The sequence below is a fragment of the Mobula birostris genome, chromosome 31 (assembly GCF_030028105.1).
Source record: "Mobula birostris isolate sMobBir1 chromosome 31, sMobBir1.hap1, whole genome shotgun sequence".
Taxonomy (NCBI): Eukaryota; Metazoa; Chordata; class Chondrichthyes; order Myliobatiformes; family Myliobatidae; genus Mobula; species Mobula birostris.
Genome location: NC_092400.1, coordinates 31,961,733 through 31,979,010, shown reverse-complemented (window position 1 = coordinate 31,979,010; position 17,278 = coordinate 31,961,733). Strand labels below are relative to the sequence as shown.

Sequence of the window (17,278 nt, the reverse complement as noted above, 5' to 3'; positions counted from 1 at the left end):
AGAGACAGCAGTATCTACAAATATGTATCAAGTAAAACAGCAGAACGTATAATCAAGGAACAGACTTGGGAAGGAGAATAATGAATGTCGAGTAAGATCATGAATTCTACAGCTCTGAACAATGCTGCAGGATAAAGAAATTCTTGTGATCACTGAACTTCATTTCAATTGGATAAATTAGGTTAGAAAGCTATAATCTACAAGCACGTCTGTTACAATGGACTCAATTCCAGTTGGATGTAATAATCACCGAGGTTGGCCTTGTCCTATTTTCATTAATTAACCAGACATGACATTTAACTGCTCTAGCATTAACCTATGCTCTATGATTGTCATAGTTGGAGATGGGGCGAAAACACTGCTCCTTACTCCTTCGCCTCACCCCAGTTATGTAGATCAATCACCTACAAAGATCCCACCTGTCTGCAATTAAACATTGCCCATTCAATCAGCAGGATGTCTCTTGCAAAAGAAAATCCTCCACGGTTTGCTTAAAACTTCCATTAGCATTTTTTAATCTTTGCATTAACACCCGGTTTCTTTCCTGTCAAGAAGACTGCAGCATGTGCATTAAATCATAGTTCTAAATTTAACCATTTATTTTTCCTGAATGATACAGCACATTTTCTGTTTTTCTCCCCCAACCCCAACCAGGCTGTGTGAATGGCTCAATTGATAGATTCACTGTTAAAAGGGGCATCTTGTTTTTTTTGAGTTTAGCTTCAGACTGCGCGGGGGAGGGAGGGAGACGGGAAGAGAGGTACAGAGTCGCAGACGCAGAGAGACACAGACAAAAAACGCACGTTTGACAATCCCACGGTCTAATGTAATTTGCTGTTTGCATCCCAAGTTTTAAACTTGAAAACACAAACCTCAAAGGGAAAAAATCAAAGATCAGAGCTCATGAACTACCTAGAATCGAATTCAAAACTATTTTTGCTTCTGTTTATCGCTGGACTGAAGTGCATGTTAAATCTTATTGTCAATTGCTACAACATTATTTCTACACATAGTTAAACTTTAAGACAGCAACCCTTGGCTAAGGAGATAAAATTGATCCAGCACTGAAGGAAGCCATTTTGCCCATCTTGCCCGAAGTAGCACTTCGAAAGGACAATCCCAATATTACTCATTTTCTATGAGTGCCAGATTAATGCAATAATATCATCAAATAGTTAAAAGCAGCATCCAAAAATAAGACGACTAATGCTGGCACTTCAGAAATCTATCCAAGCACAAGTCATAGCTTTTGGTAGGTTTTCAGGAAAAAACCGGGACGCAATTGAGAAGAAAATCATCACTCCTTATTTTCTACTTGCATTGAAACCTCTGCAATGCCTGATTAGCACTTTAGGTGAAACTTATCACTGTCTATATCTTTCCCTGCCTCAAATTTTAATTTCTTTATAAAATCTGCTCCATGATCGAATTTGGGTACTAAAGAATCAGATTAGAAATTAATAAAATTGGATTTGCCATTTTCCTAATTATTACACTAGATGAAAAAACTCCTTGGGTCTTGTGATGCAAGTTAACATTTCCCTTTAACATACCACTTGTCATCTATAGCATCAAGATTGGAAGTGCTATGGTCTACTCAATTTTCCTTATTTTAATAAAATCTTGAAGAAGGTGAGCAGTCTCAAATGAAACTGCCCAAACCGAAAGTTCTACACTTAACTCAATTTACAAAGTTACAATACTGGCAAAAAGAAGAACAGGTTAAAATGGATTTGTATTCCTTCACTTTAACAGCATTTGAGTTTTCCGTATCACACCAAAACTTAACACAGTCACAGCAATTTACACACAAATGTTTTCATTGAACATTTGGAAGAGTAAGAGTGACAGACACATCTGGACAGGTACTGAATGTGCAAATGAGATTAGTACAGATAGACATGATGATCGGCAAAGATGTTGTGGACCAATGGCCTGTTTCTATACCATATAACTGCGTGGCATATCAAGTTGCCAACAGCATTAAACAGAATAAAAGGTAGTATGAAGCTGGTACACATAAATAATGAAATTGGCAGATCAAAGTGCACTTCTCAATAAATCCTTCAAAACTGTTTTTGGAGTTGGCAGAGATCTGAACTAATTAGAAATGGTTGCTATACAAGGCAAATATTAACATTGTTCCTATTACCATGAAAGGCAATCACAGAGCGAATGTTACCACTGGGTGGGGGGGGGGGAAAACTAACTCCAAAACCTGGATCCCTGCATTGAGTAGTGCTTAAGATAGGCTGCAGCAAAGATAAAGGCTGCTCCCTTGGTCTAATAACTTGCGCTCGATACGGCAGAAAGCCCAGGTAAAATCAAAAAAAGCTTTATAAATACAGAGAGGAGAAGACAGACCAACAGAAACCTAGAACAGAGTGCAAATGTCAAATCAGAACATGCATGCTTGGTTTTAAAAAAATACAAACCCTTTTGTATTGGAAATATTTGGGGAGATAGAATGTACATATGGGAGTATCATTTAAGTGCTTATTATCTTTAAAAAGGATAAATGCCAGCTCAGAGAAAATGTATTGCAGGCTGAGAAGAATTACCATTTTTAGTCTTCTTTCCAAAACCTTTGAGAGGCTGGAGGACTTGCAAAGAAGTTAATGTACGATCGCTGCTTCCAAAAGAGAAAGGGCTAGACTGAGTGAATTAACGTAAAGAAAATTGGTGGGTAAATCAATGATGAAATTCAACGGCAACACAACTAAATATTTAAAGCGGATAGTAAAAGTACATCTTAGTAGGAAGAGTCAGCATGTAAGTGACTAACAGAAAATCATCAACTGCAGCTCAGTGGCAGCACTCTTATTCAAAAGCTTAGGACAAGAATGTGATCCTAGAATCGAGGCCAGGGGTTCCCAACATTTTTTTTTAATGCCACAGTCCCCTACCAATAACGAGGGGTCCACGGACCCCAGGTTGGGAACCCCTGACAGGTTAATCAAGAGGAAGCAGAACGAGTTGTTGACAATTCTAAAACGAACGACTGACATCTTTTCGAGGATGTATCAAAGACGCTGACGAGTGATAGTTGAGTTTCAAGTCATTTGCCAAACTTTCTGATTAGAAAAGTAAAATCCAGGGTAAAATTTAATCGGAGGGCAGGAAGCTAAAGGCAATGATCAATGGACAAAAGCTTGGTCCCTTACTCCTTGTGGTATAAAATCGTTTGAACAATAGGCACTAATGTAGAAACACTGAATACAAAGTTTTCAGCCAATATCATAATTAGCTGTGTACTTGAACAGTGAGGAAAAAAAATCAATGAACTAGTGGAATGGGCAGAAACGATGCAAATTGAATTCAAACTAGTGGTGTGTCCTGTCGAAGGGTCGCGGCCCGAAACGTCGACTGTACCTCTTCCTATCCTGGCCTGCTGCGTTCACCAGCAACTTTTCTGTGTAGTGGTGTGAAGAAATGCATTTGGCTTGCAGTAAATAGTAGACACACGACACTGGGGTACATGCACTGAGATCCACAAGAGTAAAAGTCATTCAGGGAGAATCAAGAGGTACCTTTATTAGCCAAGACAGTAAACGAAAGGTTGGGGAGGTACTTAAATTACAAAAAAATCTTGCAAGGCTTTCTACAAAGCTAAGTGTGGCATTATAATAAAGATGTAGTAACACTAGAGGGCAGAGAGGAGATAGAGAAGAATGTTACTAGGAATGGAAAAAAGTATTTAAGGGGAGATTAATAGATGCAGTATTGGAGAAATTTATCAAGATAGAGGTGAACAGGATGAACTCATTTACCCAATCACGGAAGCCAATCAGTTAGGGTAACATCTAAGGTAGTTGGAAGAATTAAGGTTTGCAACAATTCCTTTTCCACACTAATGAGCAGTGAGGTTCCAGAAATGACTGCCTTAATCAATGCAGACCAAAATCCTCATCGTACGTAAAAGGTATTCAGATTAATAAATACGTGTGTGTACAACACCCAAGACCATGACTGGGAACTGGGATTATTGTAGTTTCAGTTTACATTGACAGGATGTGTGCTATGCTTCCCTTCTGTGCAGTTGCTTCTATTATTCCTGTGGCTCAGACAGACAGAAAACTTCCCACCAGCTCATTGGTGTGATGCAAGGTGGGTCATCTTGCACCATGAGCGTGATGGTCTTCAGATCAAGCAAAGTAGGCCTGCCAGAGAAGAAACATGGAACCGACCTCGCTTGACACTGGGAAAGAAAAAAACACACTGCAGAGGAAAGGAGTAAAGTGCAATCAATTTATCTACCTCCAGGCAAACATTCAGAATCTTAATTTGGGTGGTTTCGTTAAGTACTTATAAATAGTATGTAAAAATTAAAAACTAAAAAATCTGAAATATGTAGGACACCTGCCCCATCTTATTCTCTATTTTTAGTACATTTATACTTGGAGTTCAAGAGAAACTGCAGAATTCCAGTGAGTCATGCTAATCAGTATTATTCAAATACACAGTTGTACAGCACTGTTAAGGATATTAAAGTTGCATTTCAGAATCCTTGGCTGAATTCCAATTTGAGCTACACAAGGTTCATGGAATCACAAACAATACAGTTGGAATCTGGAAGTCTTCATGAACAGTGATGTTTTCTGTATGTGAATGCCAGTAGTAATGGAGAGACTTAGGGCAAACATTAAGAACAATCAGGTTTGATGATGTCTCTCTTCATTGCAACTGAACCATACTGTTCCAGTAATAACACAAAAATGCAGAACCACATTGAGACTCCAGACAATTGAGTTTCTAATCTTTCCTGAACCAAGAGAGGAGAGAGAGGTGAGCACAAAGGGTAAATCTGCTTGGATCCAGCTGTTCACATTAAGTCAGCAGGCAGGTGGTGTTAAAGCAATACGAAGATAGAAAATACAAACCCAGATTTTAAAACAAAAAACAAACTGAATTCTACATAAGGAAAAAGAAACTAAAAAAGATCTGAAAATTTATATTTTAGATCTTAAAAGTAGCACATTTTAAAATATGAAAAAGCCTGAGCCAGGGAGTGAAGTACACAACAGACTGCCAGCACTACTCAACTCCATAGCAACAAGTCTGGTCATGAATATTTCTGCATGGTGTTCCTGTTAAAAACAGAAACAGTGCATAATGACAACACCCTATTAATACAATGGCACAACAGAACACACAGTTTGTCATGTATAATATGAAGACTTGTTTAAATTGCTAATAAGTATATATGGGTAAGGAGCTCATCATTGGATCAAGTGTGGTCAACCATGTAGCTTCACTGAGGTAAAAACATATAGCACAATGAGAAGCTATATTATTTATTAGTGAGAGATGAACTTTTTATGGGGCAACATTAGAATTTAGAAAATGTAGCTGAGTTGTTTAATGCCTTTACATTATTTCAAAATTACACAAAATATGAATTTAGCTGATATGAGAAAATATCCCATTTTGGCATCTTGTATCATTATCATGTATACCCGGGTTACCTTCAACAGACTGGCTAATAAAGACTCCAGACACTCATTAATGACTCTCATCACATTTTCAGATGAAACCATGATGCAGGACACACACAGGAATGGTTTGTGATGTGGGCCATGAACATTATAGTACAGTGACTCAAGCTGCACAAATTTAGTTGAGAGAACACTGAAACACTTCTTGTTTAATGATTCTTGTCATTAGCAAAGTGATCCTATACAGAAATAAGACATTGGTGAAAAGAACTGGAGTTGACCTGGAATTAATTTTTATCATGGACAGACAGCAAATTGATTACTGCCCAGTTCTTCTGCTTGTACCTTAACCTTGTTTCCTCCAGTACTACCAGACACATTCTCATTTACCCTTAATAAAACCATCTAATTTTGAACAGCTCTGGCAAATCTTAACTTTATTTGCTTCAAGGTGAGTAGTTTTTCTAGTCTTGTTTTCCATGCTAAACTTAAGCTTTACAAATATACAACTTTAAAATTGTACTATCATACTTTGCTGACACTGATGTGCAAGTGCAGGGGACATTTTCAACTTCAGCCTCATACCTGTTTCTATTCCCTTTTCTATAAGTGCCAACTCAGACTTTCAAAGTTTAGGAAAGTTGGAAGTCTTCTTGCAATTTATCCAAAGCTAGAGTGAACCAGAATCAGATGTATTGCCACCTCGGATTCATTACTGTGAGTACATTAAAGATACACTGAACTCCAGTCACCCTCAAAAACTAAGAGAAAAGAAACAGGTTAATTTATATTTTCAATCTTCATAGATTGGAATACAGAAAATTTTAACACTCAATGCCATTCTAATATTGAAAGAAAACCAGCATTAATCAATCAGAGATCAATTTGGCATGTATTGTTCAATAACATGTAATCAATTGAACCACTAGGTGGGGCAAACGAGCCAGACTTGTTTGAATCAGGTTCCAGACTTCTTGTTAAGGTCAGCCTCCTGCCACATTAATCTTGTTGTGTTATTTAAAATCCAGTAGTGTGATCAGTATTGGCAGTGTAAACTTGGGATCAATACAGCAAAAAAATAATAATCTTCTGTTTCGTATTTGAATTGCACCTCATAACATTTCTTTATTAGGATTCCTCTTCCCTTTGTTAGGTCCATCTTGAACAGATGAGAAAACAAATGGAGAGGCTGCCTCTCTGTTAGATGCAATCAGTCCTCAGGGTTTACCAAAAGCAGTGAATACACTTGAGAAATATGACAGACAATACTGGTGCCTTCTGGTTCAGACCAAGCTCTCAGGAGATCATCTTATTCCCCCGGCACGCTCAGAGCTACCATACGTAATACAGCCATCAGTAATAAACTGCAGTTAAGTGGCTTTCACCCACCCTTGAAAAAGAAATAAAAATGACACGAGGCACCTGAAAAGCAAAATGAAATCCCTTCAAATTTCAAAACCTCAGGGAATATAGTTCTCGAACAAGGGAATGGATTTGAGAAGTCAGATTCACAATGAAGGAGCATGTACTCTTGAGTTTCACAGTTGCTGAAAGAGAGTTCTGCTTAGACAACATAAAATTTATACAAATAAAAAACACTAAAATTGAAATATTGAATAAATTATGATGGGACATATGATACTTATCATATACAGTCTGTACACCAATATGTGATGTGTAAGCTGCAGTCGAAATGTCAGTACCAACACAGGTACTATTTGCTACTGAACAGTCTGATATTTCATTTGACTTTTTAAGCATCTAGTAGCAACATGGGTGTACCATGCACTGAACTACACAAGAGAAACACCCAACGTTTTCTAAAAATATTGCTGCCAAGTCGGAGAGAAGGCCTCTGACTCTGACTTTATGTACATAATTTATTAACTTTGTTTTTGCTCTAAAAACCTTTTATTTTAAACTCTTTTGCTGCAAAGTCCTTCATGCTCTCTGGTAAATGTTCTGGATCAGTTGATATATCTGATGGGGTCCTAGGAACACATGGTAACAGTATTGGGATGATACGGCATTGCCGAGCAGTTCTTTTTCCACTGGTTTCTCCCCCCTCCCCCCACCCGCTCCTCATTTGTCACAGACAGTTAAATTTTCAGGCTTTTAACTGTGTCCAGTCTCTTTCTCAGTAGGTCTCCCATCTCCTGAAGGGAACGCAAGTAGCTGCTTTGTATTTTCCCTCGCACCATCCTGGAGAACTTCTGTTCACCCTGAAACCAACAAGAGAAAGGGTTTTATTTTATCAATTGCCTCTACCAGTCAGAAGGCTGTTATAAAGAACGAAGAACCCCAAAACACCAAATAAATATGACCACACAAAATGCATTCCAAATTATATACACATGGCAGCAGAGAAAATGTAATTCTTTTATATTTGTACTAAAGGAATAGTAATGCTGGAAGATGGAAAACTTTCACTTTGGGCACCAAATCGTTCGGTTGTTATGTGCCGTGTTGTATGATGTGGGTGATCATGGTCTTTCCATGACGATTGTTCTTGACAAATTTTCTACAGAACTGGTTTACCATTGCCTCCTCCTGCACAGTGTCTTTACAAGACAGGTGACCCCAGTCATTATCAATACTCCTCAGAGATTGTCTCCCTGGTGCATGTCAGTGGCAACATAACCAGGACTTGTGATATGCACCAGCTGCTCATACGACCATCCACCACCTGCTCCCATGGCTTCACGTGACCCTGATCGGTGAGCTAAGCCGGTGCTACACCTTGCTCAAGGGTGACACCTGCAGGCTAGCAGAGGGAAGGAGCACCTTACACCTCCTTTGGTAGAAATGCATCTCCACTATGCCAACCAAAATATCAGTGCTGATTACAGTTGCAAGAAAAGAGTTTGTGAATCCTTTGCAATTACCTGGTTTTCTGTAGTAATTATTCATAAAGTGTGGGCTGATCTTCATCTAAATCGCAACAATAGACAAACATAATCTGCCTGAACTAATAACACACAAACAATTGAACTACTTCTCATCAATACTGAGTACACTATTTAAACAATCACTGTCTAGGTTCAAAAAAGAATGTGAATCTCTGGGGTAATGCCTTCTACAAAAGCTATTTGGAATCAGGTGTTCCAATCAATGAGATGAGATGAGATTGGAGGTGTGGATTGTTGGGGTGCCCTGCCCTATTAAAAAAAAGGCACACAAAATCAGGTTACTGACAGAGCCTGCTCTTCTCAAGAAAGATCTGCTTATATGCACTATATCTCGATCAAAACAACTTTCAGAGGATGTTAGACCTGATAAAGTATTCACCTGCGAAGATGTCAGCAATATGCCCAGTAAGTGCACAGAAAAATAAGGTTACTTTAAGTGACTTAGAGATCTTAAAAAGTGAGGTTCTGCTTCAGCTGAAAAGGCTGAAAGTTAGCAAATCTCCAGGAGCAGACAACATATAACCAAGGGTTCTTAAAGATTATTGTGACATAGATGGTGATCAGACCACATTTTATGAGTAATTAATGCAGAAAACCAAGTAACTACAAAGGGTTCACAAACTTTTTCTTGCAACTGTACATATGGTCAATTACAGCAACATTCGAAGAACACAACTTCCTCTGCTTTGATTCCAATATAGATTTTTGGCTTTAGGGTTAGAAAGATTTTACCTGTGGACTTTTTCCTCTTACTGGCAATCCTTTGCATCTCTCAATGAGAAAGGACTCAGTAAAGGACTGGCCCAGGCAGTTGTCCCCACAAGCTTCAAGATCGCTACCATTGTGCCGAAGCGTTCCACTGCCACGGGCCTGAATGGCTTCTGTCCAGTTGCACTCATCCCCATCACTGCAAAGTGCTTTGAGAGACTGGTTCTATCACATCTGAAATCCTGTCTGCCCACTACCCTGGACCCCCATCAATTTGCCTATTGCACCAACAGGTCAACAGAGGATGCCATCTCAAACGGCACTTCACTCTGCCCTGACCCACCTGGACACCCCCAACTCTTAAGTCAGAATGCTGTTCATTGACTTCAGTTTGGCATTCAATGCTGTGATCCTCTCCAAGCTGATCGCCAAACTTCACCAACTTGGTATCAGCTCATCCCTCTGCAATTGGACCTTGGACTTTCAGATTAACAGACCCCAATCAGTTAAGTTAGACAACCTCTCCTCCTCCACTCTCACCCTGAACACCGGCATGCCTCAAGGCTGTGTGCTGAGCCCTCTTCTGTACTCCCTTTTCACCTATGACTGCATTCCTGTACATGGTTCTAACTCTATAATCAAGTTCGCAGACGACACCACGGTGGTTAGCCTGATCAGAGGGGATGACGAGACAGCCTACAGGGACGAGGTCCAGCACCTGGCCGTGTGGTGTGCCGATAACAACCTGGCCCTTAACACCCAGAAGACCAAGGAGATCATTGTGTACTTCAAGCATGCTAGGAGCCATACTCACGTCCCCATCTACATCAACGGAGCTGTAGTGGAGCGTGTATCAAGCTTCAAATTCCTTGGTGTCCACATTTCCGAGGATCCTATATTTGTGTGCTGTAGCATTTACTTTTTATTCGCAGTTATTTTGTAAATAACACTATTCTTTGCATTTCTGGTTAGATGCTAACTGCCTTTCATTGGCTTTGAATCTGTACTCGGCACAATGACAATGAAGTTGAATCTAATCTAACAGCAATCACATTAGTCAGGAGAATGCAGGTGCAGCAGCTTATGTCAGAAGGGTGAAGGCTAATGTCCTGTTTCATGACGTAAGCACACAACTACCTGTGTATTAATGACAGAATGCTGCATTCCTGTGATGCATTGTGGGCCACGGTAATATGCAATTTCCTGTATATTGTTCAACTACTTATTTACTGAGTTACAGTGTGGAAAAGGCCTTTTGAGCCACACTGCCCAACAATCTCCAGATTTAACCCGACAGTTTACAATGACCAATTAACCTACTAACCAGTAGGTCTTTGGACCTGTGGGAGGAAACCCACGCAGTCACCGAGAGAACATACTCCTTACAGGCAGCAGCGGGAATTGAACCCAGATCACTGGTTCTGCAAAGCCTTGTGCTAAGCAGTACACTACTGTGCTGTCCCATTCCGCTAGTTTGAACAGCCAGTAACTTTTAAAGCTATTACAAAGCTGTGCAGATTAAGAAAGCTGGTTATGGTGGTTGGAAATACAGGAGTCTGGCAGTTCTTTTAAAAGCATTACTTTGAAAGGTGTCATAAGCAGATTCTAAAGCAGTCACTCAGGATCCAATTGCCTCCTTGTCAAAGTAAAAGTACAACTGAGTCTGTGATACTTACCTTCTTTTGGACAATATCATGGGTCATGAATTTGAAACTATTCTTCGTCTCATTCAGCTGCCCTCAGCAGTTTTAGAACTTGTGACAATAATTAAACTTTGCAGATGACTGGTTTTCTGGGAAATGTGATATGTACAATAAGGCATAACTTTATACTAAAGTAATTATTTTTGGTAGCACTGCACTCCAGTGACTGATATAACTGCTGTAGTACAACACTAAATGTTCTCTCTGCCAACACCCCATTTTTTGGATAGCCACATTTGTTTCAATTGGTATCTGAAACCCATCACAATACTCATTATCCATATCAAAATTCTGAGAAATGCAATAAACAATATTGGTTTGCCACATACAGAACATGGAGTTAATTGCAGAAATCAGCTACAACCTGGCAACAGACAAGATCTAGCGTTCTTAAATACTAACCATTCTTTTATTCACCTGAACACAACTGGAAATAGCAGCTTTTACTGACCATATACATCTTCCTAAAAAAGTTGCTGGTGAACGCAGCAGGCCAGGCAACACCTCTAGGAAGAGGGACAGTCGACGTTTCCGGCCGAGACCTTACCTCAGGACTGATATGGTCGACTATACCTCTTCCAAGAGCTGCTGCCCAGCCTGCTGTGTTCACCAGCAACTTTTATGTGCGTTGCTTGAAATTCCAGCATCTGCAGATTTCCTCGTATATACAGCTTCCTCCTTACTTCAGCAGCAGTTAACAAACAAATACACTTGTGGGTTAGCAGTAACATGCACTCAGTGGCCACTTTATTAGGGACACCTTTACACCTGCTCGTTAATGCCAATCAAGTGGCAGCAACTGAATGCATAAAAGCAAGCAGACATGGTCAAGAGGTTCAGTTGCTGTTCAGACCAGACATCAGAATGGGGAAGAAATGAGATCTAAATGACTTTGACAGAGAAAAGATTGTTGGTGCCAGATGGTGTGGTTTAAGTATCTCAGAAACCACTGAACTCCTGCAATTTTCATGCACAACAGTCTCAAGATTTTACAGAGAATGATGCAAAAAAAAAACATCCAGTGAGTGACAGTTCTGTAGGCAAAAATGCCTTGCTAATCAGAGAGGTCAGAAGAGAATGACCAAAAAGGTTCAATCTGAAAGGAAGGTGACAATAACTCAAATAACCACGTTACAACAATGGTATGCGGAAGCGCATCTCTAAACACACAACAGGTGGAACCTTGAAATGGATGGGCTACAACTGCAGAAGACCATGAACATACACTCAGTGGCCACTTTATTAGGTACAGGATGTAACGAAAAGAGTAAACACAAAATACTCTGCAGATGCTGGGGTCAAAGCAACACTCACAACATGCTGGAGGAACTCAGCAGGTCGGGCAGCATCCATGGAAATGATCAGTCAACATTTCGGGCCGGAACCCTTCATCAGGACTGTAGGGGGAAGGGGCAGAGGCCCTATAAAGAAGGTGGGGGGAGGGTGGGAAGGAGAAGGCTGGTAGGTTCCAGGTGAAAAACGAGTAAGGGGAAAGATAAAGGGGTGGGGGAGGGGATAGGCAGGAAAGGTGAAGAAGGAATAGGAGAAAACACAATGGGTAGTAGAAGGAGGCAGAACCATGAGGGAGGTGATAGGCAGCTGGGGGAGGGGGCAGAGTGAAATAGGGATAGGGGAAGGGAGAGGGAGGGAATTACCGGAAGTTGGAGAATTTTATGGACATATCCAAATGGGAATGTGAAGCAGAGTTGAAGTGGGTGGCTACCGGGAGATCCTATCTGTTGTGGCAGACGGAGCAGAGGTGCTCGACGAAGCAGTCCCCCAATCTGCGTCGGGTTTCACCGATGTAGAGGAGGCCGCACCAGGAGCACCGGATGCAATAGATGACCCCAACAGACTCATAAGTGAAGTGCTGCCTCACCTGGGAGGACTGTTTGGGGCCCTAAATGGTGGCAAGAGAGGAGGTGTAGGGACAGGTGTAGCACTTGCGCTTACAGGGATAAGTGCCGGGTGGGAGATCCGTGGGGAGGGACATGTGGACCAGGAAGTCGCGGAGGGATCAATCCCTGCGGAAAGCAGAGAGGGGTGGAGAGGGAAAGATGTGCTTAGTGGTGGGGTCCTGTTGAAGGTGGCAGAAGTTGCGGAGGATAATGTGCTGGATCCGGAGGCTGGTGGGGTGGTAGGTGAGGGCAAGGGGAACTCTGTCCCTGTTGTAGTGGCGGGAGGATGGGGTGAGGGCCCAAGTGCGGGAAATGGAGGAGATGCGGGTGACAGCATCATTGATGACAGCAGAAGGGAAACCACGATCCTTAAAGAAAGAGGACATTTGAGATGTCCTGGAATGGAAAGCCTCATCCTGGGAGCAGATGCGGCGTAGATGGAGGAACTGGGAATAGGGAATGACATTTTTTGCATGTGGCAGGGTGGGAAGAGGTATAGTCAAGGTAGTTATGAGAGTCAGTGGGCTTGTAGATGCCAGTGGACAGTCTGTCTCCAGAGATGGAGACCGAGAGATAGAGAAAGGGGAGAGAAGTGTCCAAGATAACTAAAAGAGCAGCCACTGTGTGCATAACTGGACTATGTAAGGAAGGCATAGCAGATTCCCTCCCCCAAAAGACACTGGAAAACTCTGTAGCTTTATCATTACTAAGACTAGCTTTAATCCTATATTTAATTACTAGAATTCATCCATTCAGGGGATTTGAACTTTCATTTGAATCAAAAGGTTCAGACTTCTGGGTGCTGGTAATATATTCATGTTACAATTACCAATCTAAGATCATACAGTTTACCCATCTACAACACTGATAATTTTACAGTAACATATCTTTGTAGAATCAGCATACATTTATTAACAATAGGCTAGCTACCAAGAGTCGAACAAGGATCCCATTTCCCCAGGAACCAGGTCAATGAACTGAGATACAATGACAATACAGTCTTACTGGTCAACCATCTGCAGCCCATTAGCAATTGGCAAGCTTTGGAAAGAAGAATGACAAATCTATTACGGTCAATTCTGGTTAATTGGGACACATTGGGACTAGTACATTTTGGCCCAATTAGCCAAAGTTTTATGGAAATAATAAAAAAGGTACAAGAAACCCAAACTACCATTTAACTGAGTAACATCATTTATTTAAATGAAATACAGGACAAATTAGAACACTACTGCTGATTGTCCGTCGTATCAGACGATGACAGAAAACCTGTGAGAGAACGTTTTTAAAGTGGTAAACCCACTGTACCGGGGCTGTTCCACTCTCTCCATCTTGGAAGCCTGGGTTCAGTGGGATGAGATGTCACAACTGGGTTGTGGTAGACGACCATGGTTTCCTGGTTGCAGTGGATCACCCTGACTGCTTCGGTGCCTCATCGTGCCTTTCACTTTCCATGTAGCATTGCAGAACCGCCTTCCTGTCTGCTGGATTACACTGTAGGTCTCATCCGCCCAAACTGCTGGAACTGACTTCGCATGCTAGGACAGGCATGTCCCTACCTTACCAGGGTACAAAGCCGCTGGTGACTCTCACCTGGTTTAGCTCACCTGTTGAAGTGGTGTACAAGGGTGTGGCCACTGTCAAATGCAAACAGCTACTTTAAGCCACAGGTGAGAGCTGAGTGGCTGGTGGGGACCGATGGTAACATTCGAGATAGCTGCAGATACCTTCAAATTTTTCATAGATCCTAACTTGTAGTGAAATAGTTTCATTTTCACTCCCAGCATCTCCGAGCCTGAATGCTTCAAATCGCTAAAAGCAAAACAGTTCTGAATTGTCTTACTGCTTATTTCTCACCAACTATAAACAAAAATCACTGCTTTTTGAACACAAACACGCAACTGACACAATTTAAAAACTGTTCGCTCTAAGTACAGTGTAGTGTCAAGACGGCCACACAACTGACTCTAGTTAGAAACTGTTCTGCAAGTCTCCTGTCCCTATTGAGTGGCTTAGTGTCCCAAGTAAATAAAGGGAATCCTAGTTATTTTCTCAATTAGCTTTTGTTCTTTCAGAGTTGCTCCAAATAAATGGCTGGCCCGATTAACCGGAATCCACTGCACACTGCAAAGTGAGGTCTTGAGCCATCATACTCAGACTTTGCCAAGGGGATCATTGCTGGCAACTCAGTGAACAAGTAATGATTCCTCATACAGCAAGTGCAAAGTCAGACTCAGGCTCCAGAAACAGACATTTTATTCTTAGCTCTGACAAGGAACAAGTTAATCAGCTAGGCAGAGGAAAAGATGTGCACGGTCTTCTTGAAAATAATGAAACCACAATGAGTCCTGGGAACCTCAGATAACTAGGTTGAATTGCATTTCTGCTTAACTATGGTGAATACTGCCAGTGAAGTAATAAATGGGGAAAAAAAACTACAGTGGTGCAGCAGGTTGTTGTGTTATCTCCTAGTGCCAGCAATCCTGACCTCCAGTACTGTCCACATGGAGTCTGAATGTTCAATTTGTGACTAGCTGGGATGTGAGATGGCCTTCTGTTTTCTAAGAAAATATGGAATACAAAAACTCAAAGCAATTTTTAATGCAGACAATTCACTATATTCAGTAAATCAATCTTTTTTCCATTAACATCCTACAGCATGTTCATCCCATTTTCCACTACCTTCATAACCTTAGTTATTAAAATAAAAACATTGAGACAAAATGTACTCCAGAGCTTCCCTCAAGGCAAGTCTCAAACTGTGTCATCAAGAACAATGACGAGATTGAGTACAGAGCAGAAGTGGAGAGGCTGGTGGATTGGCGTGAGGAGAACAACCCTTAGCCTCAATGCGGAGAAGACAAAGGAAATTATTGTGGACTTCAGGAAGGTGCAGACAAGCCATCCCCCTCTGTGAATACATGGCTCATCCGTGGAGAGAGTTAACTGCACCCAGTTCCTGGGAGTTCACATCACGGATGACCTCACCTGGTCCCTTAATATCACTTCCCTGAACAAGAACACACAGCAGTGCCTCCACTTTCTAAGAAGATTGAGTCAAGCAAGACTCCCACCCCCATCTTAACTGCATTTTTCAGGAGCACCATTGAGAGTGTCCTGATAAGTTGCATCCCCATCTGGTATAGGAGCAGTCAAGCATCAGACTGGAAGCCCCTATAAAGGACTGTGAGAACACTGAGGATCATAGGGGTCTCCCTACCACCCACCGGGAACAGTTATCAGGAGTGCTGCATACACAAAACCCTTAGTATTATGAAGGATCCCACCCATCCATCCAGCATCCTCTTTGACTTTCTACCATCAGGCAGGAGACTCTGATACATAAAAACAAGAATGGTCAGGATGAGGAACGGTTTATTCCCCAAGGTCATTAGGCTTCTGAACTCTGCCCGATCATATTCAAACTGTCACTAGTTAACCTGCTTCGTACCTTCCAATATTTAAAATTAATGCACTTTAGTTTGTTATTTATGTGTGATTCATCTGTAGGTTTTATCCGTATCTTCACAGTTATTGTGTGTTATGCGTACTACTGTGCTTTACAGCCCGGTTCAGAAAAACGTCATCTCATTTCTACATACCTTATATGGTTATATATGTTACATAAACTTGACTTTTTGCTATAAATATGCCTTTATAGTTTACACAGGAAATGGGGAAAAACAAAGTTATTACATCGTGAAGACAATTTTTTATTTCATAATGACTGTGGGGCTGATCAGCTGAAGAATTACTTTCTTTCCGTACTATCAATTTAAATTCTTCTTCGGACAGCTATAAATGACAGGACAAAATATAGAACAATATATCAAGTTTTCAGTGACCTATTTATCAGCAAGTTTTAAGATTATGCTCAACTTTTGTGGCATTACAGTCTTTTAAGTTCAGAATTGCATTTTACATTCTGTAAAACCATGTAAAATATTATGTACATTTTATTTGTAACGAACACACAGTATTTTTAGTTACTGATGCACAACAATATGCTGGAGAATTCATAATTCTTATGCATTTCATCTGTCCTCTTCAGAAATCTTGTTTTTAACACACTGATATGTTGGACATGGTTCCACATGTTCTTTGACAGACGGTTTAATAATGGATATTCAATGTGTGAAGATGAACAAAGAGCCCTGGAAACACTCAACCTTCAAAGAATACAGTGGATTCCAGTTAATTCGCCCATCGGTTAATCGGTGCAGCTGGTTATTTGGGACTACTCTCAAAGAACAAGAACAAATTGAGAAAATAGCTGGAATTCCTTTCATTTATTTGGGACAATATACCCCTTAACTGGGACAGAAGATTCTTGCCGATTAACTTTTCAACTAATATCTGTCGTGTAGCCATTAGGCACAACACCATGCTTAGAGTGAACAATTTTGCTCACTGCAGTTTCAAGCATTCAGGCTTGGAGATGCCAGAAACAGCAAGGAGTGAAAATGAAATGATTTCACTGCTTCAAACAAGTTAGAAACTACAAAGAATTTGAAGATATCGGCAATCATCTTTTTGTTACCTTTGGTCCCCACTGGATACTCAGCTCTCACTTGTGGCTCCAAGTAGCTGTTCGCATGTGGTAGCAGCCACACCCCAGTATACCA

The 17,278-nt window shown here is 40.9% G+C and overlaps 1 protein-coding gene across 3 annotated transcripts in view; it reads right to left on the bottom strand.

Annotated features, from left to right (window-relative positions):
• Window positions 1-4,652: 4,652 nt before the first annotated feature.
• Window positions 4,653-17,278, bottom strand: part of naa25 (N-alpha-acetyltransferase 25, NatB auxiliary subunit) — an 86,624-nt gene continuing 73,998 nt past the window's right edge. For all 3 annotated transcript variants that reach the window (XM_072247965.1, XM_072247963.1, XM_072247964.1), the window contains one exon: window positions 4,653-7,657. In XM_072247965.1, the coding sequence (XP_072104066.1) occupies window positions 7,535-7,657 (123 nt within the window). In that variant the 3' untranslated portion in view covers window positions 4,653-7,534. The remainder of the gene's footprint in view (window positions 7,658-17,278) is intronic.